We start from the raw sequence: 27,310 nt of genomic DNA, 5'->3' as shown, positions 1-27,310 counted from the left end.
GGTCAGGTGAAATGACAAAATAACAAAAAACATGTTGCAATACACCGTAACACAACAGCACCACCCACTATTGTCTCTTGATAGCTCCTGTCATTTCCAAAGGTATGTATCTCAAACAAAGGTATATATCTTAAATACAGAAATGATGCAGCGCGTGTGTGTGTGTGTGTGTGTGTGTGTGTGTCTGTCAACTATGTGTTTCTATGAAGCAATAGCTGTCCCTCACAAATACAAGATTCAATCAGAGAGGATGAATTTAAAATGCAGAAATGAGAGAAACAATATCTCAAATGAACCTCAATGATGCTACTGGTAATATTGACGTATATACAGTATTTTGCAATGTCTTCGGGCAGTAGCAGCCACACTGTCAACATTTCTTGCAAAATGTTCTAGTTATATTATGCAAGTGTTTGCATATTTCTTTCCCCCCTCTGTAAACTATAGGACCGAAATCTTTAAAAAGAAAAAATGTTTTATTCAAGTATCAGCCCAGGCAGTGAGTTCATGTTTTACAAGATATTTCAGTAATAGAGTGCATTAAGTGGCCTACTGTGATTATGATATACTATGTGTGCCTGAAACATTTGAATCACAAGTAGCAGGAGATATACAAGAATAATATCTAGAAGTAAATTAAGAATATATTACATATTACTTTAAGCTGTTATCATGAACTTTGCGTGAGTCCTATCTTTCTTAACACAAGCTATATAATAATTTAGCTCCCAAAATGGCAGAGTCACAGATAATTAGGAATGCTGCTTGGACTCTTTCTGTCAATGATTCACATGACACTGCCGACTTCCTATTGGTTCAACCCTCACACACTTCCCTTACTCACACCAAAGGGAAGTGCTGCAGATAAAAACCGATGGTCAGTGATTTGAGGTGTTATTGGAGCTTGTGCCACTATTGAAAGAAGAGAGAAAACCTGCAGAGATGGGCTTCTCCCTCTTTTTCTCCGCTGAGACCTGGACCCTTCTGGTGGCTCTCATCACATTGATCTTTGTGTAAGTGTTTAAGAATACTTGTAACAGGTATTTGTACCCTGTTTATTTGTGTTTGTCTGTGTGATCAAAATCTCTTCTCTTCTTTCTGTTTTTGTTTGTTTTGTTCTACAGGTATTCCTGCTGGACATTTGGAACATTTAAGAAATTGGGCGTCCCTGGTCCCAAACCAGTCCCTTTTTTCGGCACTATGCTGGCATATAGAAAGGTTGGTAAACATGTTTTTTTTAGAAGTAGTACATAATAGATCTACAGGCTTAGCAAGGTATATACTGGAGTAATTCAACCTAACAAGTGGGAAAAAGGTCAGGCATAATGTTGAGCAAGACCTGTCTTTCCCGTTTTGAAACGAGTGCTGTTAAGATAGAATGACCCTCTAGTTATTTATGACCACGTTAAGAAATCTGCCTTGAAGTTTTAACAGTGAACACGTATCATCGGAGGTGTTGTTGTCGAGTTTGGATCTCTTAACAGATACGTTAATGTGTCGCACTCACAAAAGTTTACAGTTTCAACAGTTTCTTGAAAAGCTGCTTTTCAGAAACAATGTCCTGTTTACTCAGGATAATTCACGGACTTCTCTTTAATAAGAAAATACAACAAAATATTTAGTAGAAAATAATTCCCATGGAATGAATTTCACAGGTTTAAGCTTAGGAAAGGTGGGACTACAGTAATAGCCTTTTCAGAATCCAATTTCTTCATGTATAAAAGAGAAAGTAACACAATTTTGTTATTCAATTTTGAATCTTCACATTTTCCCTTTTTCTATTCTGTGATCTGTCTGTTTAAAGATATTTTATTGTATTGTTGTTTAATAGAAGGATAACAGCTTTGAAGTGAAGACGTTGGGATAATTGAGTAAACATTTGACCATTAATATGCATCGTAGCGACTCCAGTCCTACATATCGACATATTTAATTAGAACATGTTCATGCTACAAATATTTCATGATCTGTTTATTATTTTTCTTGTACACAGGGATTCATCAACTTTGACACAGATTGCTTCAAGAAATATGGAAAAGTATGGGGGTAAGTCTGCATGTTGTACAGTGTGTGTTTCTGTATGCATATAAAGTCTCTCTTATATAGTGTTACCTGTTTTACAAGGTCGATTGATATGTCTGCAGAAAAAGCTCACCTGGTGTTTCGTTATTTTTCTATTCATATTCTGTTCAATTGTTATTATTTAGCATTTTTGATGGCCGTCAGCCCGTGCTGTGCATCACAGATCCTGCTATGATAAAAGCTGTGCTGATAAAGGAGTGTTACTCTCTCTTCACCAATCGCAGAGTAAGCAAACTAACTTCATAACACATTCAGACACTCGTGGTTGCTTGAACTCTCCTCATCAGCGTGTGATTCTCTGTTACAGAACTTCCGCCTGAACGGGCAACTGTATGATGCAGTGTCCATCGCTGAGGATGACCAGTGGAGGAGGATCCGCAGTGTCCTCTCGCCCTCCTTCACCTCAGGAAGACTGAAGGAGGTACGGCCCCCTCCTGCTCTGTACCTCCTCTGCCTTTTATTGCATGTTGAACAGATTTATTTTCTTTTTGCCAGTGTATTGCACTGTGTTTTATTTACCAGTATTTCAGAAAGCCTTTTTTTCTGTCTATCTGTGTCTCAGATGTTTGGCATAATGAAGCACCACTCTGCTATCCTGACCAGCAGCATGAAAAAGAAGGCAGACAAAGATGAACCCTTAGAGCTGAAAGAGTAAGAACACATTACACCAATCACTTCAACTTATTCCAGAGAATGTATGAAGTTAACTCTTTTTGTTTTCCCTTTAGGTTCTTTGGACCCTACAGCATGGATGTAGTAACCAGCACAGCCTTCAGTGTGGACATAGACTCGCTCAACAACCCCTCAGACCCTTTTGTCACTAACATCAAGAAGATGCTGAAGTTTGACCTTTTTAACCCTCTCTTCCTCATTGTTGGTACAGAAATCATTTTATAAAATGCAGCTATTCATAATTTTGTCCATCTGGCTGGTAATCCCAAAATGTCTGCGTTGTGAATGTTTACAGTCACGGTCGGCCCTGTGTCCTTGATAAGTGTGATGCTTTCTGCTTAATTCCAGCTTTCTTCCCCTTTATGGGTCCAATTCTTGAGAAGATGGAGTTTTCCTTTTTCCCTACGTCTGTCACAGACTTCTTTTACGCTGCGCTGAAGAAGATCAAGTCTAACCGAGAGAACAGCAAGCAAAAGGTATGACTGTCTGTGCCTGTGCATCCACATCTCTTTGCATCAGCAGAACTACAATCACAGCTATTCTCTTATATGTCTACTTTTAGAGTCGAGTGGATTTCCTTCAGCTGATGATTGACTCCCAGAAAAACAATGACCTCAGTCAAAATGAACCAAATAAAGGTGAAACACACATACACAGCCATGTACAGTATCTACACACACATAACAGCACAACTAAAAGCTATTCTAACTCTATCTCCTTGCTACCTCCCCAGGTTTAAGCGATCATGAGATCCTTTCTCAAGCAATGATTTTCCTCTTTGCTGGCTATGAAACAAGCAGCAGCTCTCTCGCCTTCTTGGCTTACAATCTGGCAACGAACCCTCATGTCATGAAACGGCTGCAGGAGGAGGTCGACTCCACCTTCCCGAACAAGGTGCGTTGGGAGTAGATAGAGGACAACATTTGAGGTTGCAGGAAGGCCTCAAAATAATCAATTTAAAGCTGCTTTCATTATTTTTTGGCCACTTGGGGGCAGTTGAGGTTATAGATTTGATATATAATCACTATATTAAGTGCTTAGTTACACATCCAGCAGGCACAGAGCAACATTAATTATCATCGGGGTTGTGTTTCTGCCCACCTGATGAATTTAATCACTTTTCTTTTAGCTGTTGTTTGACTTCCACAAACTCTTGAGAGAAGTATCGTTAGTGGTTAGTTGTGTGACGCTGAAATTACGCTTCCTTGTGCTGCAAAGGAGTGAGAGAGTACTTGGATATGTTTGCGTGACTCTCAGCCTAGGATCGCAGAGATGTTTATTTGTATCTCCAGAGAAGCATAATTCGTTGGGGGGTATTTTATACCTTTATTTGACAGTGGAGAGACAGGAGAAGAGGGGAATGACATGCAGCAAATAATCCAGCCAAAACGGGAATCAAACCAGGGACTTGCAGCTCAGGGCATTTGCGCCCATGTGGTATGAGGCTTGACCACTTGGCCATAGGATTGCCATGGATAAGCATAATTCACTACATTGTCTGTCTTCTATGACCTAAAAGAGGCTACAAAGCTCAGCAGAACTGCAAAATGATGTGTTTATTTTCTGGGTGTGTTATAACGACTGGCCCCTTTCACATTACACTTAGTCATATTATTTATCATTAATATTTGGACATTTCTTGCAGAGAGGCTTCATACCACTCTCATGTATTTACAGAAAATGTAAGGCTACAGCCGGTTAGCTTAGCATAGATCTGGAAATGGGGAAACAGCAAGCCCCTGTAAAATCACAATGTTCCTTTTTGAGTTGATTAAACAAACAAGGTATAAAATATGTGTAAATTTAGTGAGCATTAGAGGTCCTGATAGGCAGATTTTTTTCTTTTTAAATGTTTTGGTCAAGCCTTTATGCTAAGCTAACTGGTTGCTGGCTGTAGCCTCATATTTTCCAGACAGACATGATGAGACATCAGTCTTCTGATCTAAACCTATAAAGGACAGTAACAGTGTGTTTTTAACCTCAGTACCTCCATCAACCATCAAAGTATTCGCTCAGGGATTCTGGTAACTCCTAACTTTGCCCAATTTAACGGAGCGTCTCTGTGTTTGAGTAGGGTCCCGTTGAGTACCAGGCTCTGATGCAGATGGAGTATCTAGACAGCGTCATCAACGAGTCTCTCCGATTGTACCCCATTGCCCCACGTCTGGAGCGTGTGGCCAAGGCGACTGTGGAGATAAATGGTCTTGTGATTCCAAAAGATATGGTTGTCATGGTACCAACATGGCCGCTGCACCGGGATGCTGGTCTGTGGCCCGAGCCCGAGGAGTTCAAACCTGAGAGGTATAGAAAGGATTCATATGTTTATGTTTAACAAAAGTGCAGCAGAAAGGACCTGAGCTCTGCAGGCAATTGCTTAATTTCTGTTATTGATATATTGTGTGTGTGTGTGTGTATGTGTGTGTGTGTGTATGTGTATATGTGTGTGTATGTGTGTGTGTATGTGCGTGCCTCCTCAGGTTCAGCAAGGAAAACAAGGAGTCTATTGATCCCTACACGTACATGCCTTTTGGGGCAGGACCAAGGAACTGCATCGGGATGCGATTTGCTCTGGTGATGATGAAACTAGCACTGGTGGAGATCCTGCAGAGTTTCACCTTCTCTGTGTGTAAGGAGACTGAGGTGAGACCACACTGATTGTTATTGCTTTTTTTATGGTGAATGAATAATCATCTTTTATGGCATATTGCTGTCCAAATTGTATTTATTGCTAGTTTGATTGGGATATTGAGATAGCCAATCAGGGTATTGCAAAGGCCTTGAAGCCTTTTTTACCTTTTGTGATACTGCCAGCTGTTTATATGTTTCATACATTGTTGACTTTGTTCACAATTATTTTCCCTTCACATGTCATTTCCTGTCAGATCCCCATTGAGATGGACATCCAGGGACTGCTGATGCCAAAACGACCAATCACACTTAAGCTGGTGTCACGTTCTGAATCCTCAAACTAAAAAGAATGAATGAGATAAAGGAATATGAACATTTCCATTTTTATAATGGTAGCCTAATAGTCCAGCTGTGTGTACATCTGTATCAGTTAGTTTTCTTTTTTGTTCCCATTAAAGCTTGCACCATTAATCATCCTAAACTAAGTGACAAATGGATAATTTGTCAAGCCTGTGCTAATAAAGGATAGTTTGGCTTTTCCTTATGGGCACTGTCATTCTTATATGTGATTTGATCACTGGAACAGCAACATGCAACTTTGATAACACTGTGTCTCTACAACAGAGGCTTGAAAATAAAAAATAGAACATGTGAAAATACGAGGGGAAATTTCTTTCCCAGTAAGTCACACGTGGTCATATGAGACGAGGTCAGGTGAAATGACAAAATAACAAAAAACATGTTGCAATACACCGTAACACAACAGCACCACCCACTATTGTCTCTTGATAGCTCCTGTCATTTCCAAAGGTATGTATCTCAAACAAAGGTATATATCTTAAATACAGAAATGATGCAGCGCGTGTGTGTGTGTGTGTGTGTGTGTGTGTGTCTGTCAACTATGTGTTTCTATGAAGCAATAGCTGTCCCTCACAAATACAAGATTCAATCAGAGAGGATGAATTTAAAATGCAGAAATGAGAGAAACAATATCTCAAATGAACCTCAATGATGCTACTGGTAATATTGACGTATATACAGTATTTTGCAATGTCTTCGGGCAGTAGCAGCCACACTGTCAACATTTCTTGCAAAATGTTCTAGTTATATTATGCAAGTGTTTGCATATTTCTTTCCCCCCTCTGTAAACTATAGGACCGAAATCTTTAAAAAGAAAAAATGTTTTATTCAAGTATCAGCCCAGGCAGTGAGTTCATGTTTTACAAGATATTTCAGTAATAGAGTGCATTAAGTGGCCTACTGTGATTATGATATACTATGTGTGCCTGAAACATTTGAATCACAAGTAGCAGGAGATATACAAGAATAATATCTAGAAGTAAATTAAGAATATATTACATATTACTTTAAGCTGTTATCATGAACTTTGTGTGAGTCCTATCTTTCTTAACACAAGCTATATAATAATTTAGCTCCCAAAATGGCAGAGTCACAGATAATTAGGAATGCTGCTTGGACTCTTTCTGTCAATGATTCACATGACACTGCCGACTTCCCATTGGTTCAACCCTCACACACTTCCCTTACTCACACCAAAGGGAAGTGCTGCAGATAAAAACCGATGGTCAGTGATTTGAGGTGTTATTGGAGCTTGTGCCACTATTGAAAGAAGAGAGAAAACCTGCAGAGATGGGCTTCTCCCTCTTTTTCTCCGCTGAGACCTGGACCCTTCTGGTGGCTCTCATCACATTGATCTTTGTGTAAGTGTTTAAGAATACTTGTAACAGGTATTTGTACCCTGTTTATTTGTGTTTGTCTGTGTGATCAAAATCTCTTCTCTTCTTTCTGTTTTTGTTTGTTTTGTTCTACAGGTATTCCTGCTGGACATTTGGAACATTTAAGAAATTGGGCGTCCCTGGTCCCAAACCAGTCCCTTTTTTCGGCACTATGCTGGCATATAGAAAGGTTGGTAAACATGTTTTTTTTAGAAGTAGTACATAATAGATCTACAGGCTTAGCAAGGTATATACTGGAGTAATTCAACCTAACAAGTGGGAAAAAGGTCAGGCATAATGTTGAGCAAGACCTGTCTTTCCCGTTTTGAAACGAGTGCTGTTAAGATAGAATGACCCTCTAGTTATTTATGACCACGTTAAGAAATCTGCCTTGAAGTTTTAACAGTGAACACGTATCATCGGAGGTGTTGTTGTCGAGTTTGGATCTCTTAACAGATACGTTAATGTGTCGCACTCACAAAAGTTTACAGTTTCAACAGTTTCTTGAAAAGCTGCTTTTCAGAAACAATGTCCTGTTTACTCAGGATAATTCACGGACTTCTCTTTAATAAGAAAATACAACAAAATATTTAGTAGAAAATAATTCCCATGGAATGAATTTCACAGGTTTAAGCTTAGGAAAGGTGGGACTACAGTAATAGCCTTTTCAGAATCCAATTTCTTCACGTATAAAAGAGAAAGTAACACAATTTTGTTATTCAATTTTGAATTTTCACATTTTCCCTTTTTCTATTCTGTGATCTGTCTGTTTGAAGATATTTCATTGTATTGTTGTTTAATAGAAGGATAACAGCTTTGAAGTGAAGACGTTGGGATAATTGAGTAAACATTTGACCATTAATATGCATCGTAGCGACTCCAGTCCTACATATCGACATATTTAATTAGAACATGTTCATGCTACAAATATTTCATGATCTGTTTATTATTTTTCTTGTACACAGGGATTCATCAACTTTGACACAGATTGCTTCAAGAAATATGGAAAAGTATGGGGGTAAGTCTGCATGTTGTACAGTGTGTGTTTCTGTATGCATATAAAGTCTCTCTTATATAGTGTTACCTGTTTTACAAGGTCGATTGATATGTCTGCAGAAAAAGCTCACCTGGTGTTTCGTTATTTTTCTATTCATATTCTGTTCAATTGTTATTATTTAGCATTTTTGATGGCCGTCAGCCCGTGCTGTGCATCACAGATCCTGCTATGATAAAAGCTGTGCTGATAAAGGAGTGTTACTCTCTCTTCACCAATCGCAGAGTAAGCAAACTAACTTCATAACACATTCAGACACTCGTGGTTGCTTGAACTCTCCTCATCAGCGTGTGATTCTCTGTTACAGAACTTCTACCTGAACGGGCAACTGTATGATGCAGTGTCCATCGCTGAGGATGACCAGTGGAGGAGGATCCGCAGTGTCCTCTCGCCCTCCTTCACCTCAGGAAGACTGAAGGAGGTACGGCCCCCTCCTGCTCTGTACCTCCTCTGCCTTTTATTGCATGTTGAACAGATTTATTTTCTTTTTGCCAGTGTATTGCACTGTGTTTTATTTACCAGTATTTCAGAAAGCCTTTTTTTCTGTCTATCTGTGTCTCAGATGTTTGGCATAATGAAGCACCACTCTGCTATCCTGACCAGCAGCATGAAAAAGAAGGCAGACAAAGATGAACCCTTAGAGCTGAAAGAGTAAGAACACATTACACCAATCACTTCAACTTATTCCAGAGAATGTATGAAGTTAACTCTTTTTGTTTTCCCTTTAGGTTCTTTGGACCCTACAGCATGGATGTAGTAACCAGCACAGCCTTCAGTGTGGACATAGACTCGCTCAACAACCCCTCAGACCCTTTTGTCACTAACATCAAGAAGATGCTGGCGTTTGACTTTTTAAGCCCTCTCTTCCTCATTGTTGGTACAGAAATCATTTTATAAAATGCAGCTATTCATAATTTTGTCCATCTGGCTGGTAATCCCAAAATGTCTGCGTTGTGAATGTTTACAGTCACGGTCGGCCCTGTGTCCTTGATAAGTGTGATGCTTTCTGCTTAATTCCAGCTTTCTTCCCCTTTATGGGTCCAATTCTTGAGAAGATGGAGTTTTCCTTTTTCCCTACGTCTGTCACAGACTTCTTTTACGCTGCGCTGAAGAAGATCAAGTCTAACCGAGAGAACAGCAAGCAAAAGGTATGACTGTCTGTGCCTGTGCATCCACATCTCTTTGCATCAGCAGAACTACAATCACAGCTATTCTCTTATATGTCTACTTTTAGAGTCGAGTGGATTTCCTTCAGCTGATGATTGACTCCCAGAAAAACAATGACCTCAGTCAAAATGAACCAAATAAAGGTGAAACACACATACACAGCCATGTACAGTATCTACACACACATAACAGCACAACTAAAAGCTATTCTAACTCTATCTCCTTGCTACCTCCCCAGGTTTAAGCGATCATGAGATCCTTTCTCAAGCAATGATTTTCCTCTTTGCTGGCTACGAAACAAGCAGCAGCTCTCTCGCCTTCTTGGCTTACAATCTGGCAACGAACCCTCATGTCATGAAACGGCTGCAGGAGGAGGTCGACTCCACCTTCCCGAACAAGGTGCGTTGGGAGTAGATAGAGGACAACATTTGAGGTTGCAGGAAGGCCTCAAAATAATCAATTTAAAGCTGCTTTCATTATTTTTTGGCCACTTGGGGGCAGTTGAGGTTATAGATTTGATATATAATCACTATATTAAGTGCTTATTTACACATCCAGCAGGCACAGAGCAACATTAATTATCATCGGGGTTGTGTTTCTGCCCACCTGATGAATTTAATCACTTTTCTTTTAGCTGTTGTTTGACTTCCACAAACTCTTGAGAGAAGTATCGTTAGTGGTTAGTTGTGTGACGCTGAAATTACGCTTCCTTGTGCTGCAAAGGAGTGAGAGAGTACTTGGATATGTTTGCGTGACTCTCAGCCTAGGATCACAGAGATGTTTATTTGTATCTCCAGAGAAGCATAATTCGTTTGGGGGGTATTTTATACCTTTATTTGACAGTGGAGAGACAGGAGAAGAGGGGAATGACATGCAGCAAATAATCCAGCCAAAACGGGAATCAAACCAGGGACTTGCAGCTCAGGGCATTTGCACCCATGTGGTATGAGGCTTGACCACTTGGCCATAGGGTTGCCATGGATAAGCATAATTCACTACATTGTCTGTCTTCTATGACCTAAAAGAGGCTACAAAGCTCAGCAGAACTGCAAAATGATGTGTTTATTTTCTGGGTGTGTTATAACGACTGGCCCCTTTCACATTACACTTAGTCATATTATTTATCATTAATATTTGGACATTTCTTGCAGAGAGGCTTCATACCACTCTCATGTATTTACAGAAAATGTAAGGCTACAGCCGGTTAGCTTAGCATAGATCTGGAAATGGGGAAACAGCAAGCCCCTGTAAAATCACAATGTTACTTTTTGAGTTGATTAAACAAACAAGGTATAAAATATGTGTAAATTTAGTGAGCATTAGAGGTCCTGATAGGCAGATTTTTTCCTTTTTAAATGTTTTGGTCAAGCCTTTATGCTAAGCTAACTGGTTGCTGGCTGTAGCCTCATATTTTCCAGACAGACATGATGAGACATCAGTCTTCTGATCTAAACCTATAAAGGACAGTAACAGTGTGTTTTTAACCTCAGTACCTCCATCAACCATCAAAGTATTCCCTCAGGGATTCTGGTAACTCCTAACTTTGCCCAATTTAACGGAGCGTCTCTGTGTTTGAGTAGGGTCCCGTTGAGTACCAGGCTCTGATGCAGATGGAGTATCTAGACAGCGTCATCAACGAGTCTCTCCGATTGTACCCCATTGCCCCACGTCTGGAGCGTGTGGCCAAGGCGACTGTGGAGATAAATGGTCTTGTGATTCCAAAAGATATGGTTGTCATGGTACCAATATGGCCGCTGCACCGGGATGCTGGTCTGTGGCCCGAGCCCGAGGAGTTCAAACCTGAGAGGTATAGAAAGGATTCATATGTTTATGTTTAACAAAAGTGCAGCAGAAAGGACCTGAGCTCTGCAGGCAATTGCTTAATTTCTGTTATTGATACATTGTGTGTGTATGTGTGTGTGTGTGTGTGTGTGTGTGTGTGTGTGTGTGTGTATACGTATATGTGTGTGTATGTGTGTGTGTATGTGCGTGCTTCCTCAGGTTCAGCAAGGAAAACAAGGAGTCTATTGATCCCTACACGTACATGCCTTTTGGGGCAGGACCAAGGAACTGCATCGGGATGCGATTTGCTCTGGTGATGATGAAACTAGCACTGGTGGAGATCCTGCAGAGTTTCAGCTTCTCTGTGTGTAAGGAGACTGAGGTGAGACCACACTGATTGTTATTGCTTTTTTTATGGTGAATGAATAATCATCTTTTATGGCATATTGCTGTCCAAATTGTATTTATTGCTAGTTTGATTGAGATAGTGAGGCTTATATAATGCCAAAGATAGCCAATCAGGGTATTGCAAAGGCCATGAAGCCTTTTTTACCTTTTGTGATACTGCCAGCTGTTTATATGTTTCATACATTGTTGATACATTGTTTGACCAATTATTTTCCCTTCACATGTCATTTCCTGTCAGATCCCCATTGAGATGGACATCCAGACCCTGGTGATGCCAAAACGACCAATCAAACTTAAGCTGGTGTCACGTTCTGAATCCTCAAACTAAAAAGGATGAACGAGATAAAGGAATATGAATATATCCATTCTTATATTAGCACTTATTGCATTCATACTAGCTTGTTGCACTTATTGTATTCGTATTACTTATAGCACTAACTGTTTTTCTTGTTTCTGCACTGTACTTTGGCTCTGAATTATGCTCTGCTTCATGCTCTTAGATGCTTGTTTGGAAAAGGAGATGTACTTATGACTTCTGGTGACTAGTAGTTCTTTTGATTACCAATGTTGAATGCACTTATTGTAAGTCGCTTTGGATAAAAGCGTCTGCTAAATGACTGTAATGTAATGTAATGTTATAATGGTGGCCTAATAGTCCAGCTGTGTGTACATCTGTATCAGTTAGTTCTCTTTTTTGTTCCCATTAAAGCTTGCACCAATAATCATCCTAAACTAAGTGACAAATGGATAATTTGTCAAGCCTGTGCTAATAAAGGATAGTTTGGCTTTTCCTTATGGGCACTGTCATTCTTATATGTGATTTGATCACTGGAACAGCAACATGCAACTTTGATAACACTGTGTCTCTACAACAGAGGCTTGTAAATAAAAAATAGAACATGTAAAAATACAAGGGAAATTTCTTTCCCAGTAAGTCACACGTGGTCATATGAGACGAGGTCAGATGAAATGGCAAAATAACAAAAAACATGTTGCAATACACCGTAACACAACAGCACCACCCACTATTGTGTCGTCGTCTATGCAGGCTGACTGCACGGGCTTTCATTATATCATGCAAGTGTTTGCATATTTCTTTCCACCCTCTGTAACTGTAGGACCAAAATTAAAAATAAAATTAAAAATGTTTTATTCAAGTATCAGCGTAGGCAGTGAGTTAATGTTTTACAAAATATTTCAGTAACAGAGTGCATTAAGTGGCCTACTGTGACTGTGTTATAATTACTGTATGTGCCGGTCTCTCTGGATGTTTACTATCACAACAGCGCCCTCATGTGGAGGATCTCTTTTCATTAATTTTTTTGTCCGTGTGTTCCTGCTACTTCACAGATCCATTATCCACATTTTTCAACCATCTTGTTCTTTCCATGTTTATAAACAGAGGGTAGCGATAAAAAAGAAAAAAAATGAAAAGAAAAAAATCTGAGGTGGGCAAACCAACTACATTGCAGACACCACATGTTCTTGGGGATTGAGGAACATCTCACAGGTTATCTGCTGAAAACAGCTGAATATGATGTCAATTAAATGCACCATTTTGAGGTACATTGGTTAGGCGCCCAAAATGTAGGTTAAAATAACAACATACTGAACCGTAAGCCCCTTAGGTATGTTTTCAGTGTCTTTTCGCAATTTGTGCAATTTATCAATTTATTTTTTGTTTAATTCACGGAACCATTTGCACCTATTTAGATGTATCCAGATCTGCAATCCAGGAAAGACACGACCGTAAAAGGCTGTATTGAATAAGCAGTTCTGAATAATAACAGTAGATAAATCTTGAGATACTACTGAACCTAACCTGCAGTTTCCTGGTGTGACGACAACAACTGCAGCCTATCGGCAGAGTTGCCCAGATGTGGTGTTCATTGTTGATGTTCGTTTGTAATTCCGTGTCAGTGAGCGGTAAGTTTCTATTTCCGATGTAAACATAATCAGTCCCACAGGTTTTTTTTAAATAGCATTGCCTGACATGGATTTTCTCCAATTGTAACATAACATGAATTTGAGGCAACTTTTCACTGCACTGTAGCAGCATCGTTTTTGGTGTCTCTTATATTTTTCTATTTTTTTTTTCTCTGTTTATTCCATTTTATTTTCTTCTTCATTGTGTTTTTAAAAATATTGTTCTTATGTTTCTTTGCCTCAGATAAAACAATTTAAAACGTTTCGGTCTTTAAAATATGCAATGCAAAAATACTTATCCCCCAATCTACTTCATGGACATGCTTAAAAATCTGTTCATCAGGGGATGATGTTTTTTCAAAATGTTTTGAAAAATCTGGGTGCAGTTCGATTGTCGCAAGGTTACGAAGAGGTCCTGAACGCAGCACCAGTCCCGTTCCGGCGGGTGACTCCAGTCCCGTTCTTGCACCGACTTGGACTCCATGTTGTTCCGACAGCCACGGAACGAACAAGTGCCCTGGCCGAAAACTCTCACGTTGCAACTTTGTGTGTGCGAGAAGTAAAGTGTGTGTGTGCGTGAGAGAGTGTGTTGACCCTCCTGAAAGAAGATGGCAGACTACCGGGAAGACACCGGAGCTCGAGCCCTGCTTGCTTTGCAGTCGGCACCATGCAGTCCCGTGCGCGTCGCGGTGACCTCGCACGCCTATCACCAGCCCTCGCTCGCCCTCTTGGGTCCTCCGATGATGGAAGCCCGCGCCGACGCCGGGATTTTCCCCGTGCGCCTCGCTTGTCCTCCTCCGCAGGCCCTGGCCAGACTCGAGGGCCGGGACTTTGAGTTTGTGATGCGCCTGAGGACGGTCACCATAGGCCGGAACTCATCTCATGGCTCTGTGGACATCAACATGGGTCACTCGAGCTTCATTTCCAGGCGACACCTGCAGATCACCTACGACGAGACGAACGGTTTCTCCCTCCGGTGCTTGGGCAAGAATGGCGTGTTCGTTGACGGGGTGTTCCAGCGGAGAGGGGCGCCGCCGCTGTCGCTACCCAGAGAGTGAGTGTTAGCATAGCCGCTACCGACAGGCTACTTATGGTAACACGGAGTGTGGTTGTTGGCTGGGCTACCCAAACTTTACTGTTCAACGTAAGCATTGACCTACTGTTGGACAAACAGCCTCAGAGACAGTCATGACATATTTCGTGTCCCCTTTAAAGCCCCCCCCCCCCCTTTAGTGGACACCGGGCGGCTGATTAAAAAGGAAAAAACAAAATCTACAAAATTGTATGTGGGCTTTGTGAACACATAACTGAATCATAATTCCTAATTGTTTTGGCCGATGTACTAGCTTTCCAAATTTACAACGTTCTCCTTATTAAAACGGACAAACCGGAGACACATTCTGACAGGGGTACAAAGTTAGTCATGACACCCCTAATGAGAGCGGTTTGATTTGGTCTGATCGGGTGTAGCTTCGGTTTAAGTGCACTTTAACCTTGGTTTGGTCAGGGAAGCTGTAACGTAACATGCTAATATGTGTCCACCTGAGCTGTTAAACTATTATTTGTTTCATCTGTCTGTGGGACCCCCCTCCGGGAAACCTTTTACCCCACTTTGTAAACCAGTGAATTAACCTAGCTAGCTTGTCTTAGCCGTTAGCAAACTTAGCTTCATTTGGCCTACCGACAAGCAAAAGCTACTTAACAAATGTTAAAACAAACGTAAGGTTCCTATGATATGTTGCACGTAGTGGTGTTGTCATATAGTGGTAGACCTGGACTTTCTAAAATAGCCGAACATTTAGTCTCACGTGTCTGTAAGTATAAGTAACAGTTTCAGGGCGATTATGTGAGCGACAATGTTGGCTAGTTGTGAAGCTGCTAGCCAACCTTTCGCCGTCACGTTAACCTTTATGTAAACAAACGCACCCCTCAGCTCACGAGTCATGTATGCAATAGTGTTTGTTTTGTATTGAAACCTTGACATTTTTTTTATCACAAAGTTTGAATATTGTTTTACTCCAACTGTTGTTGCACCACTGTCGAGGCAAAAATATTTTGCCTTCACAGGTTCGTTTAATTCGGTGGAAATCTCAAACTGAAAGCTTTGACTTTGTGTGTGTGTGTGTGTGTGTGTGTGTGTGTGTGTGTGTGTGTGTGTGTGTCAATCATGGAAGGGGGGGGGGGTGTATTATCCTCTCTGATTGGCTGTCAGGAATGTTTGGGGGTGTGTCTAGTATTGGACAGGAAGTATAGGCTGAAATGACATCCTCATTGCAGGAGCACATGGAGTAAACACAGGACTCAAAAACCAAGGCCATATCCAACACAGCCATGTTCATGTGTGACACTCTCTGGTCCTGGTGCCTGTCTCAGGATTACAAAGCTAGCGGGGAAACTGTATTGCGCTAAGTCTGAACCCCCTTCAAATGTAGAAGAGGGCAATTCATTATTAGCAATTCGTTATTTTAGTTATCCTGGTACATTCACAGGAGTTTTACATTTTATTATTTTACAGCTTTGAAACAAAGTGGATTATTTAGGACATTGCTTTGCAGAAAGATATGATAATATGAGCTAATGTCTTCAGATTGTTGGGAGTAAAAATTGAGCACAACACAAAACAGTTGCTTGTATTCGCCCCCTTCAAGTCATCTGGAGACTGCCAATTATTAGTTTTCTTTACAGAACTTCTCAAGCTCTGTCCAGTGTCACTAGGACCCCGTGTCATCTTCTGTCTCAAATTTCAGATTGGACTGATGTCTGAAGACATTAACGTTGTTGTTGTTGTTATTTATGTATAGGTTTTCCCTATTGTTTGGGGTCATTTCTTTGCCGTACGATAGTTCTCCTAAGTGATAGTACTCCTTTAGGCTGAAGCAGATTTTCTTTATTTTGTATTTTGTTGCATTTTACCAACCCTCTTACCTTTCAAGCCTTCAATAGCTTGCAGTAGTGAAGCATTCACACAGCTGGCTATGATGTGTTTCGGGGACACGGTATAATTGCAAAATTGGTTAATTGTGGTCCCATTAAAAGGTTCTCTATGTGACATTCAGAACATTTATATAGCAGCAAACAACTGTTTGCTATATCTTTACAAAGTATGTAAAGATATGGTGGAGTAATGGCGTCCTGAACAGAGAATGAAGTGTGTGTGTGTGTGTGTGTGTGTGTGTGTGTGTGTGTGTGTGTGTGTGTGTGTGTGTGTGTGTGTGTGGGGTACTCCGAGCTTCTCTGTGCTTTGTTTATATTTGCTGTCCGGCTCTAGTGCATTTTAGTCTCTGTTTTTGTGTCCCACTAGCTAGCTATGGTCACCGCTCTGCACTGCGCTCATACGGTGCTGTCTCAGCCATCGCCATGTTGAGAGCCGTGTGGATACAATCTCTCAATCATAGATTTGCTCTGAATTCCATAAAGACCTCTTTTAAACCTTTTCCCACTTTGTCTCTCACATGCTCTATGGCACGAACACGATTCAAATTGTCATGTGAGTTCTTTTGAACAGTGGCTTTCTCTTAGCTACCCGGGCAGACAAACTGGGACTGGTGAGTGAAGGAATTAAGTAAAAAAAAATGTTGTATGTACATTCTCTTCCATCTCAGCTGTGGGACCCTGAAGCTCTTTAAGAGTTGCCACAAGGCACTGTCCTCCCTCACTAGAGCTCTTCTTGCATGGACAGCCACTTGTTGAGGAGGGCCTGTTCTAGGCAGAGACAGCTGTGAGCAAACTGTACATGGGTCCAGTATTGGACAAGCAGCTGCAGAAGTCAAATTATAGAGAAACAATGGAACACAGACTGGTTTAACTGTCTGAAACTGCTTACCAAATCTTTGTGGTCTTGTGTTGATGTTTTTTTTTCTTTTTTCGTTTGTTTGTCTCTGCAGGGAGATCCAGCTCCCCTAGAATTAGTAGGGATTCAGTTTATTGCTTAAAGACACAAATGATCATATTTGGGCAGATAGGACAGTTGCAGCCACAAAGACACAACTTCAGTGAATATGCAACCTTGCTGCCTAAACCTGCTAGGAAACATTAAAACTACTTACATTAGTTATTACAGTTCCATTGTTAAACATTTACTCAATCCCTCACACACACAGTTATTTTCCTGATTTTTTTGTTTGGGCTTGAACTAACTTGGTCCTGACTGATCCTTGCTTTTATTGAGAGAGTTGTCCAGACCTGCTTAAAGAAGACAAAATGCTGGTTAACGGATGACATGTTATGTCTACACCAGTCTAGTTCTTTGCCCACAAAAGGTGTTGGCTAAAGACATTGTATATATTAACAACAAACCTCTATAGTTGAGAGGAAAGTGTCATTGCTTAATGATATATTTCTAAATAAAACACAAGCTTCTTGTCACGTGTGGTAGATTTGTTATCCACTATGTATAATTCAAACGTCTAATATCATTAAGTTCATACTTGACTTTGGAAATAATGATTGTCATTTTACTGTAAATGTTCAAATTTACTTTTTCTTGAGCACATTAAGACAATAAGTTTGAGTCTTGAGACAATAAATCGGTAAAGTGCTCAGAAAAATTGACATTTTTACTTAAAACTGGGCAAATTCCATCTGCCGAGGAAAGTCATGTGATATGATTCAAAGCTTCAGAACAGTCACTTCAGATTAGAATTAAATATGTTAAATTGCATAGGAGTCAGTGCACTAATCTGTCTTTGTCTCTGTCTGTCTTGTCTCCCTCCGGCCGTCCTGCTCTCCAGGTGTGTGTTTCGTTTTCCCAGTACAGTCATCAAGATCCAGTTCATGTCACTCCTGCAGCCGGAGGAGCACAGAGAGAGGGACCAGGCCTCTCTTCCCCCCCGCCCGCTTCTGCCCCACATTTCCCCCCTCAAAATCAGCATTCCCACAATGCAGCAGCATGAAGAGCACATCAGGGCATTCGGCTCGCCGCTGCCCTCGCCCACAGGCACCATCAGGTAGGAAGAGACCCACAGACACACACGAGCACATGAACCCCAACAGGTTTACATTGATAAATGCAAACACTGCATGTTATCTAATGTACACATTTCATAAATATAGAGCAGATTTGGCAGGAGGGGTCAGTGTTTCTTACTTATAAACAACTTTCCAGTTCATTGTTGTGACTGTTTAAGATCAGCGCAAAGCTTGCTGAGCTTTAAGGTACGTTTTGATTGAGTCTCCAGTTGTGAGTTTAAATAAATATTAGTTGTTACAGTCAGACTATAATTTGATTCGTCTTGGCAACTATTTAGATAAATGATTAATTGCAATTTCATAAGAAAAACACCAAACACTCCCTGATTACAGCTTCTTCGTTTTGAGGATTAGCCGATTTCCTTTTCATTGTGATGGTAAACTGACAATCTGATGACATCACCCTGGAAGTTAGCAAATCAAAATCAGCTATCTACTAATACTGTTGCAGCCATGATGCTAATTCAATCATCATGCTGAGATTTGCTCTGTCAAGCAAACGTCAGTATGTTCCATTTTTACACCTTGACTGAAAATCTATTTAAAAAGCAGCATTTTGTGACTCATTTGTGTCTTTGCATGTGGTGTGATAGATCATACATGAAGTGTTTTAGGTCTATCTCAGTACACAAGCGGTTTACTTTCTTACCTTGTCTCGGGTCTGTACATGTTTATTCACGCGTAAGCAACCGCAAACACGTGAGGCTTTGGTTATTTGTCCAATTGTGACCCACAGGCCTGCACTGTTTTCACCAACCACATACTATATCGGCTCACTTTCCCTGATAATCTCCTTTCTGGTTGAAGGAGTATTCATCAGCTGCTGCAGTGTTTCCGTCGCGGTGGAAACCTGCACTCTTAAAAAGCCGTGGTGGCACATGTTTGAAAATCACTGCTCTATAAATGTACACAGCATGTGCTACTCTGGCAAAGCACGCTGGTGCTGATTGCGCCCTCTGGTGGCCGGTAACGGTCTCTGCATCACACGTCCCCACCAATGTCAGCTTGTGTGTGCCTGCCTTATATGGAATGGCTGCAGCTTCGAGGCGTGTGATTGGCTGTCGGGCAGATTGTTTTGCCTGTAGGCCATTTTTTCCGTCCATTCGCGGTTTCCTTTTCAGAGCCCCCACTCAGCCCTTGGCTCCTGTTCTCTCGCACATGGACAAACACACAACACACTCGCACAGAGTGAAGACGCTCGCTCAGACATCTCTCCACCACTCTCACTGTGGCCTTTTTTTCGGGCAGGTTGTTGTGCCACCTTCCTTGACAGTATCCACATACAGTACAATACAACAGAAGACCAGTATTGTGTAAAAGCACATGCCTCCACTTAAACACCAACAGTGTCTCTTCACTGGGTGGTAAGAGTCACCTTTCCTGTTTGGCAACTGAAATGAACTGTATACAGTAACGTTCTTCTGCCCCGGCCGTGTACACATGCAGAGCTGCTGTTTCAACAGCGTCAGAGGAAAGCAAAGATAAATGGCACACATGGCTTTTAATGAAATGTTTTGATTAGGGCTGAACAATGATTCAACAATGTGTCAACATCGCAATATGGCCTGCAGTTTTCAAATCGCAGGAGGCAAAATGTGTCAAAATACAATTTGACACGGAGATGATTGAAGAGATGCAGCCTACACATCATATTCTACAGACTTAAGACAACTTTTATTTGTTACAGGTCCCACAAATATCACATCATTGTTTTAATATTTTTCAATTTAAATGAAATGAAGGTTGACAAAATGGTCATTCCATTTAATATTGCCAATCATCTAATTGCAATAAGCTATTTTTTTTAAATCGTTCAGCCCTAATTTTCAAACTCAAGATGTCCCTGAGCAACATTAGAAGTTTCTTGTTGTCGTCATTCATTTTTCAAAGCTGAGCTTACAAAGCGACTTGCAAAACAGTCTGCAGCCTAGTTCCCCCTGCCAAAAAATACAAACATATCCTCGCTGTGTGTGTGTGTGTGTGTGTGTGTGTGTGTGTGTGTGTGTGTGTGTGTGTGTGTGTGTGTGTGTGTGTGTTAGTGTGTGTGTGAGTGTGTGTGTGAGTGTGAGTGTGAGTGTGAGTGTGAGTGTGAGTGTGAGTGTGTGTGTGTGTGTGTGTGTGTGTGTGTTACTATCTCTGTATCTTCGGCTCTCTGTTGCTAAAGGCAAATCAAAGCACACAGACTCTCCGAGAAACCAGTGTTGACTTTACTAACAGAAGCAGGTGTGTGTTGTGTAAGTTACTGTGTTTTCCTTGTGTTGTGTCTCTCAACAGCACCAGATAAAACCTAGTTAATCATTAACATACTTTTGACTATTTTTCTCAATGCTGTGTGTTTTATGATGTGTTAAGAACGCCCCGGATCTGAGCTGTTATCATTTTTCCAAATGTAGCTTGTGTGTGTGTGTGTGTGTGTGTGTGTGTGTGTGTGTGTGTGTGTGTGTGTGTGTGTGTGTGTGTGTGTGTGTGTGTGTGTGTGATCTGCTGAAAGGATTATATCAAAATACCAATTTTATTCTGTATTAGTTTAAAACGGCACTGGATCTTTCAAATTATAGTACAATTATCATGTACAATTATTATAAGACAATTAGAAAGACAGAAGGTCTTTGTGGATTTTATTTGTGTCTATTTATTTTTTGCAACCTATTAAGATTTACAGAAAATACTGATCAATGTTTTGTTTTTCTTGGCAGTATTGGCAACATTTCATACAAAGTTTGTAGATTTCTGTATGTTTGTGTTACAGTTTATTAGTGATTCTAGGAGTTTCTATCACTAATTTGGTCTTTGTGACAAAGGGACGTTTCAGAACGTGATCTTTATTGAATCGGAGGCTTCGGGATGACATTTCTAAAACGCATCTGCTGGACGTTCCAAAGGTCTACCCTGAGTGAGAGACTCTGTTGACGGACTCCTTCCTCTCTTCTCCAGTGTTCCTAACTCCTGTCCGGCTAGTCCACGAGGGGCTGGGTCATCGGGGTATCGCTCTTATGGACGCAACGTGACCTCCGACCTCCAGTTAGCAGCTGAATACGCTGCCAAGGCTGTTTCTGAGCAGAGACGAAGCATCGTCGAGCAGAGAGGCGGGGGGAGTGAGCAGCGGGGGGAGTCGGCTGGTGGAGACAGCCCCAAGGTGAAGACCCAGTAACATCAACATGAGTTAACCGAGTACATCATTGAGAACGCTATTGTAACTTTTAAAGGGGGTTTCTTGTACACTATGGGCTCGACGATGTGTGGGTGTTAATACCTTTTTGACTTTTTTTCGTCTAGGATGAGTCCAAGCCACCTTATTCCTACGCACAGCTGATCGTCCAGGCCATCTCTTCTGCCCCGGACAAACAGCTGACTCTCAGTGGCATCTACGCCCATATCACCAAACACTACCCCTACTACCGCACTGCAGACAAGGGCTGGCAGGTAGAAATTGTGACCATGTTTTAAGCTCTCTTTATACTCGCCTGTGGCACTGTAGCACAAGCTCCGAGCGCGCATGCGTTTGTGCTCAACGTGTGGTTTCGTTGCATTGTTCTCCAAAAACGCGAGAGGGCTTACAAACAAAATGTACTGGGAAGAAGCAAGCAGATAACGGGCGTAAAGAGAGAAAGAAAGTCAAATATTAAATGCATTATAGTTATAAAGAAACAAAGGTTGAGCATCCTGTACACAATCTGATTCGGCTGGCAAAATATTTACTCAAATGTCAATATTTTTAAGATCTCCGGTTTCTAAAGAATTTAAAAACAAATGAACCTTCTTTGTGAAATCCCGAGACAATATTCATTTTATCGGCGAGTATTTGCGCACGCATAGTTACACAAATTCAGAGGTGCGTGACCAAGCGCAGTGACGGCTTACAGAGCCTTCAAGCATGACGCCATTACGTCATTTACCTCGTGCCGGCTTCACTACAGCGAGTATAAACCTCAGCTTTAGGCTTCTGTGAGGAATTCTTTTCTAATTGATATTTCTGTGTGACCAGTGACAAAACAATGTGCTTTGCCTGTTCCTGCAGAACTCAATAAGACACAACCTGTCTCTCAACCGCTACTTTCTCAAAGTGGCCCGTTCTCAGGATGAGCCCGGGAAGGGGAGCTTTTGGCGGGTAGATTCTGCTTCTGAGAGCAAGTTAGTGGAGCAAGCCTTCAGGAAAAGACGGCAAAGAGGGGTGGCTTGCTTTAGGACGCCGTTCGGACCTCTGTCTTCGAGGTAAGTTGATCACATGAGGCCTTCAGCTGCGTGGGTGCACACACACACACACACACACACACACACACACACACACACACACACACACACACACACACACACACACACACACACACACACACACACACAGAGACAGATGACTGTCATGCACACTCAGACACATGCTCAGTCGCTTCTGATTCGACTGTTAACCCTTTCTCCCTTCTCTCTGCTTCTGCTCCTGGCTATCATTTGATTGGATAGAACAAAGTAAGTCTGATTTCTAGGTCAATATATTCAGCAGCAGGCACTGGCAGTCAGGGAGCTCTGTATGTTATAAGAAGTCTCGTGATGTATTCATTGATTTCTTTGGTCTTTCTCCTTTTGCTCCTGTCTCTCTTCCCCCTCTTCCTTCTTTTTTTCAGAAGTGCTCCTGCATCCCCAACCCACCAGGGACTTCTTTCTCCTCCATCTAGCGGGCTGCAGACTCCTGAATGTCTGAGCAGGGAGGGCTCTCCTATCTCCCACGACCACCACGAACAGCTGGCTAACAAACTGGCATCTGTACCCGAGTATAGGTATTCTCAGAGTGCCCCAGGTAAGCTTTCACAAAAGACACACACACACACACACGCATGAAGGCTTTCACATGCCCTACTGAACAGGTGAAATGGTTGTGTCTCTGCGTAGGATCTCCAGTCAGTGGTCAGCATGTCATCATGGCTGCACCCGCTCACCCGACAGGCCAGGGGAAAGCCCTCGCTTTCCTTCCAGGTGGTGGCGGCGGCCAAATCCAGCCCATCCACATCCTCCAGAACCCCACTCAGTCCTCCATCACCATGGTGCGGGTGGTCACCAGCGCCCCTCCATCTTCCAACCCTCCTAATGGGTACAGCGCCCCCTCTGTTGGAGGAGCAGAGGGCAACACTGAGCTCAGAGGTACAGCCACGGGAATCTCTTTAAGAAGTGCTCTAATTGTATGTATTATGTGATACATTACTATCTAATCATTAAATACATTGATCTCTTAACTGTCTAAAGCTGTTGTGGGATTGTCGTACTCCGGTATATAGATAAACAGGGATGTAGCATGATTGAAAATCACTCTGGGACTTTGAGTTGCAAAGGGGTTCGATGCGAGCAGAAAACATTTTTTACAGTAATTTTAACACTAATATAGTTTCAAAAAATCTGCTGATGCTGTTGACCTCAAAGACACTTTTTAAAAATGTATTGCTGTCACCTGCTCCCTCAGTTTGTATCAGGAGTCTATTTTATAACTTGAAACTCTGACCCATGTGTACTCACGTTATGGACACCGAGGAAAATTGGTCGACGCAGATGGTGAGGTGTTGAATTGAAGCCAATTTGAAATAAAATGTGAGAGGCATCATTATATACGTGATGATTTAACAGCTAAACGCTTTAAATCGTTGAGCTTGCGGCAGCAGACAAAGGTCTTTGTTTACAATGTGCTCACACGTGTTGATTGTGTTTCCATCAGAAGCCCAGCTGACCAGAGAGCGAGTGATCCAGACCGTGGACAGTGCAGTGCAGGGTGGGGATGGACATGGACGAAACCTGGTCCTCGGTTTACATCAGCTTCCTGTTCGTCCTGTTACTCAGAATGGCAAACACACCGCTGCTGCTGTTGCCACTGCAACCAGTCTTGCCAATGCATCTGGTAAGATTTTTCAGCAATCAAACATTGACCACTCAGGATGATACATATAAAAAGTCATAGTATAGTATTCCAGAAAAAATGTCATGATATAGTATGCCTTGAAAATGCCATAAAAATGCCATAAAAAAAAAGTCATGGTATAGTGACAAAAGAATTACTAAAAAGTTACATTATAATATGCCATAAATGTGACATAAATTGTCGTGGTATAGTATGTCAAATAAAAGGTCATTGTAATGTGACATTTAATGAAATACTTTGTCGTAAAAAGTCATACAATCTTGAGTATAGTATGACTAAAAACGTAATAAGAAAGTCACAGTATACTTGTTACAAAAGTTTTAAAAAAGTCATAGTATAGTATTTTAAATATGTCTTAATAAAAGTCATAGTATAGAATGTCTAAAAAAGTCATAACACCATAGTATAATGTTGAAACACAGTATAGTGTCATTAAAAAAATTCATGAAAAGTGTAAAATGTCAAAACAAAATTAACAGTATAGTATATCAAAAAAGTAATAATGTAGTGTTTGGAAAAAAGAAAAGTCATAGCATCTCAAAGAAAATCATAAAGTCAGTGAAGCATGTCACAAAATGTTAAAAGCATTATATAGTATGACATAATACATCTCATAGTATATTATGTCATAATATACTATTTAACAAAAATATATAAAAAGTCTGTGTAGTATTTCACAAGATGTAAAAAAAGTGTATAAAAACTTAATAAAGTCATAAAAAATGATTTGCATTGAACTCATCTGTAAAACTAAAAACCAATAAACGCAAATAAAAGATGGGGATTTAGGCATCCAGATAGTTACTTTTTTTTACATTCTCTTTCAGGCCTGAGTAGTCCTCTCCAGATCCTGGCTGCCCAGGCCTCCAGCTCCCCTCCAGTGCTGGTGAGTAGACAGCCCAGTGCAGAAACTTTAGCTGAGCCCCAGGCCAAGCGGCCAAAGATGGAGGACGAGGGCGGGACTGAACCTGCTCAGCGTCAAGTCACGCCTGCTCAGCAGCCCGTCATCGTGGCCATGACATCACAAACCCACGACCCTAGGAAGTAAAGGCCGGGGCCTCTAACCAGGTACCCGACGGACAGCCTGCCGATGGTCCCCTAACTGCCTTGCCTTTTATACTCATTTGATATGACTGCAGCCGCCACGGCCACAAAAATGTACAGGCAGCCTCTCTTGACAGAAGGGAATTCAATTCTAAGGAACATATTTTTTTGGTCAAAAATAGATTAAAAACTTTCAATTACATTCTGAATTTAAAAAGCAAGTAAACCTTTCAGGACTTTTTCAGCTTTACAGTCTTTTTAATGTAATCCATCGCTCACTGACGACACAAGTAAGGATATTAAGCTTATAAGAGCATTATGCATTTTACAATCATTTCAGCACTACTTTTACGATGTGAATGTTGGATAATATCTCAGATACAACCTTTCCTCTAGTCGATGGAGGAGATGCATCAGTTACTGTCACTCTCAGGCCAAAGAACTCCTGCACTTCTGATTTAAAACCGGGGAATGTGTGTTCAGAGATTTGAAACGGCCGGCATTTATAGAAGAAACTGTGACGATCAGAGTCGATATATTGTGTATCTTCACACAATAGTGGACAGGGAGGACTTAGCTGCGTATACCCAGACCACTAATAGGGCTTGGGAGACTGTTAAGAATATGATTGTACTCTTCATAAGGCGATTCTTACTGAAAAAGATTCTCTTAATAAAAGAAAATATATTAAGGCCCAGAATGTGAGGTGTCTCTCCTTCTTGCCTTCTCTGTAAAGCACAAACAAAAAGGAATGGGTATTGTTTTTGGGGAGGAAATCCAGGAATAACGAAGAAGGACTTTGCAGTTTTTGCTTCACAACTCAGTTTGGTTTATCAGTGTGAATGTCCTCCGATTCAAGAGGATCCGGGTGATCGGACAGCAGAGAAGGGCAACAAAAAAAAAGAAAAAAAAAAAGAGGCAACTATTTGGAGTTGATTGAAGTGGCGCTAACCTAATGTAGACAAACTGATTGTTTTAATTTTTTTTTTCTCGTTTCAGTAGTGGTAAAAGGAGAAATGGAACAGCCTGTGCGTACAGTTTTGTTTGTGTTAGCACAGGAAAGCATTATTGTAATAATCCTTAAAGCCTTAAATATTTCTACTTTTTTTTGTCATTTTATTTTAACCTTTAGAAAGCTTTACCTTTTTTTTTTTTTAGATCGTTAACACAGCGCTTCATTAACAGGACGTGATCGGCAACACTACAAACGGTGACAGTTTGGTTGCATCAGTTATGAGGGGAAGGGGCGGGACCAACACATGACCACAGATTTCAACAGCTCTCGTCTTGTTTTCTTTCTGTACGGTACTTCTCACATATTTTCTACTGCACCCTTTTGCTTTCAATTCCCCTGAAATACATTAACCTTCCTCCCAATCTACCTCTCCTCAGTGAGCAGTTTCTGTCTTTGCAGTCTCTACAAAGGCATCAAGCTTTTTTAGCAATTCCTGTCAGACATCGCCCTCATTAGATATTTTTCAGCACTTTCTCCCCCCACCCCCACCCCCACCCACTCTAATCTCTCATTCTCACTCTGCCTTTAGCTTTTCTGAATGTCCTCGCACGGGCCTCTTTTTTTAGCTGGCGATCAGGCCCACTCTGCGAAAGATTTCAGTGATTGTTGTTGCACATTTAGAAAAATAAAAAAACAACAAAAAAAGATGCGTAATGATTGTATGCTGCTCTATCTGCTAAATGACAAAGCTATTTAGAAGGTATTTTTTCTGATTTTGGAGAAAAGAAAAAATATTTTGCTATATGTAAAAACAGCTATCGTCAATACGTAAACATTCTGGAAATAGAGAAGTATATGTATTTTTAAATGTTTTTGTGATTTGTTAAAATGTGTAGCACAAATTAAAATTCCTCATTGACTTAAGGATTACATCGTCTTCTCTTGTGTGACCAGGTGTCGGCCATGTTGGGTCTCTCCACTCTCTTTCACAT

The 27,310-nt window shown here is 41.0% G+C and overlaps 3 protein-coding genes across 3 annotated transcripts; all 3 read left to right on the top strand.

Moving 5' to 3' along the window:
- The first annotated feature begins 878 nt into the window (after window positions 1–878).
- Window positions 879–5,922, top strand: LOC137892350 (cytochrome P450 3A40-like). The gene is made up of 13 exons (XM_068737412.1): window positions 879–1,013; window positions 1,125–1,218; window positions 1,994–2,046; window positions 2,208–2,307; window positions 2,390–2,503; window positions 2,645–2,733; window positions 2,811–2,959; window positions 3,103–3,230; window positions 3,317–3,392; window positions 3,488–3,648; window positions 4,829–5,055; window positions 5,232–5,394; window positions 5,637–5,922. The coding sequence occupies exons 1-13, from the start codon at window positions 943–945 to the stop codon at window positions 5,724–5,726; spliced, it is 1,515 nt and encodes a 504-aa protein (XP_068593513.1). The 5' UTR covers window positions 879–942; the 3' UTR covers window positions 5,727–5,922.
- Window positions 5,923–6,960: 1,038 nt separating this feature from the next.
- LOC137892349 (cytochrome P450 3A40-like) lies at window positions 6,961–12,320 on the top strand. The gene is made up of 13 exons (XM_068737411.1): window positions 6,961–7,103; window positions 7,215–7,308; window positions 8,084–8,136; window positions 8,298–8,397; window positions 8,480–8,593; window positions 8,735–8,823; window positions 8,901–9,049; window positions 9,193–9,320; window positions 9,407–9,482; window positions 9,578–9,738; window positions 10,920–11,146; window positions 11,341–11,503; window positions 11,768–12,320. Exons 1-13 carry the CDS (start codon window positions 7,033–7,035, stop codon window positions 11,855–11,857), a joined length of 1,515 nt encoding a protein of 504 aa, XP_068593512.1. The 5' UTR covers window positions 6,961–7,032; the 3' UTR covers window positions 11,858–12,320.
- A 1,649-nt stretch (window positions 12,321–13,969) lies between these two features.
- On the top strand, window positions 13,970–27,248 carry foxk1 (forkhead box K1). The gene is made up of 9 exons (XM_068737410.1): window positions 13,970–14,509; window positions 18,186–18,401; window positions 21,358–21,559; window positions 21,700–21,846; window positions 22,442–22,635; window positions 23,040–23,212; window positions 23,305–23,553; window positions 24,119–24,298; window positions 25,147–27,248. Exons 1-9 carry the CDS (start codon window positions 14,064–14,066, stop codon window positions 25,365–25,367), a joined length of 2,028 nt encoding a protein of 675 aa, XP_068593511.1. The 5' UTR covers window positions 13,970–14,063; the 3' UTR covers window positions 25,368–27,248.
- The last annotated feature ends 62 nt before the right edge of the window (window positions 27,249–27,310 follow it).

The sequence above is a fragment of the Cebidichthys violaceus genome, unplaced genomic scaffold (assembly GCF_023349555.1).
Source record: "Cebidichthys violaceus isolate CVI_PGR_0920_01 unplaced genomic scaffold, fCebVio1.0.p SCAF_79, whole genome shotgun sequence".
NCBI classification, from domain to species: domain Eukaryota; kingdom Metazoa; phylum Chordata; class Actinopteri; order Perciformes; family Stichaeidae; genus Cebidichthys; species Cebidichthys violaceus.
Note: the sequence above shows the minus strand (reverse complement) of the source record. Positions and strands in the feature narration are given on the sequence as shown.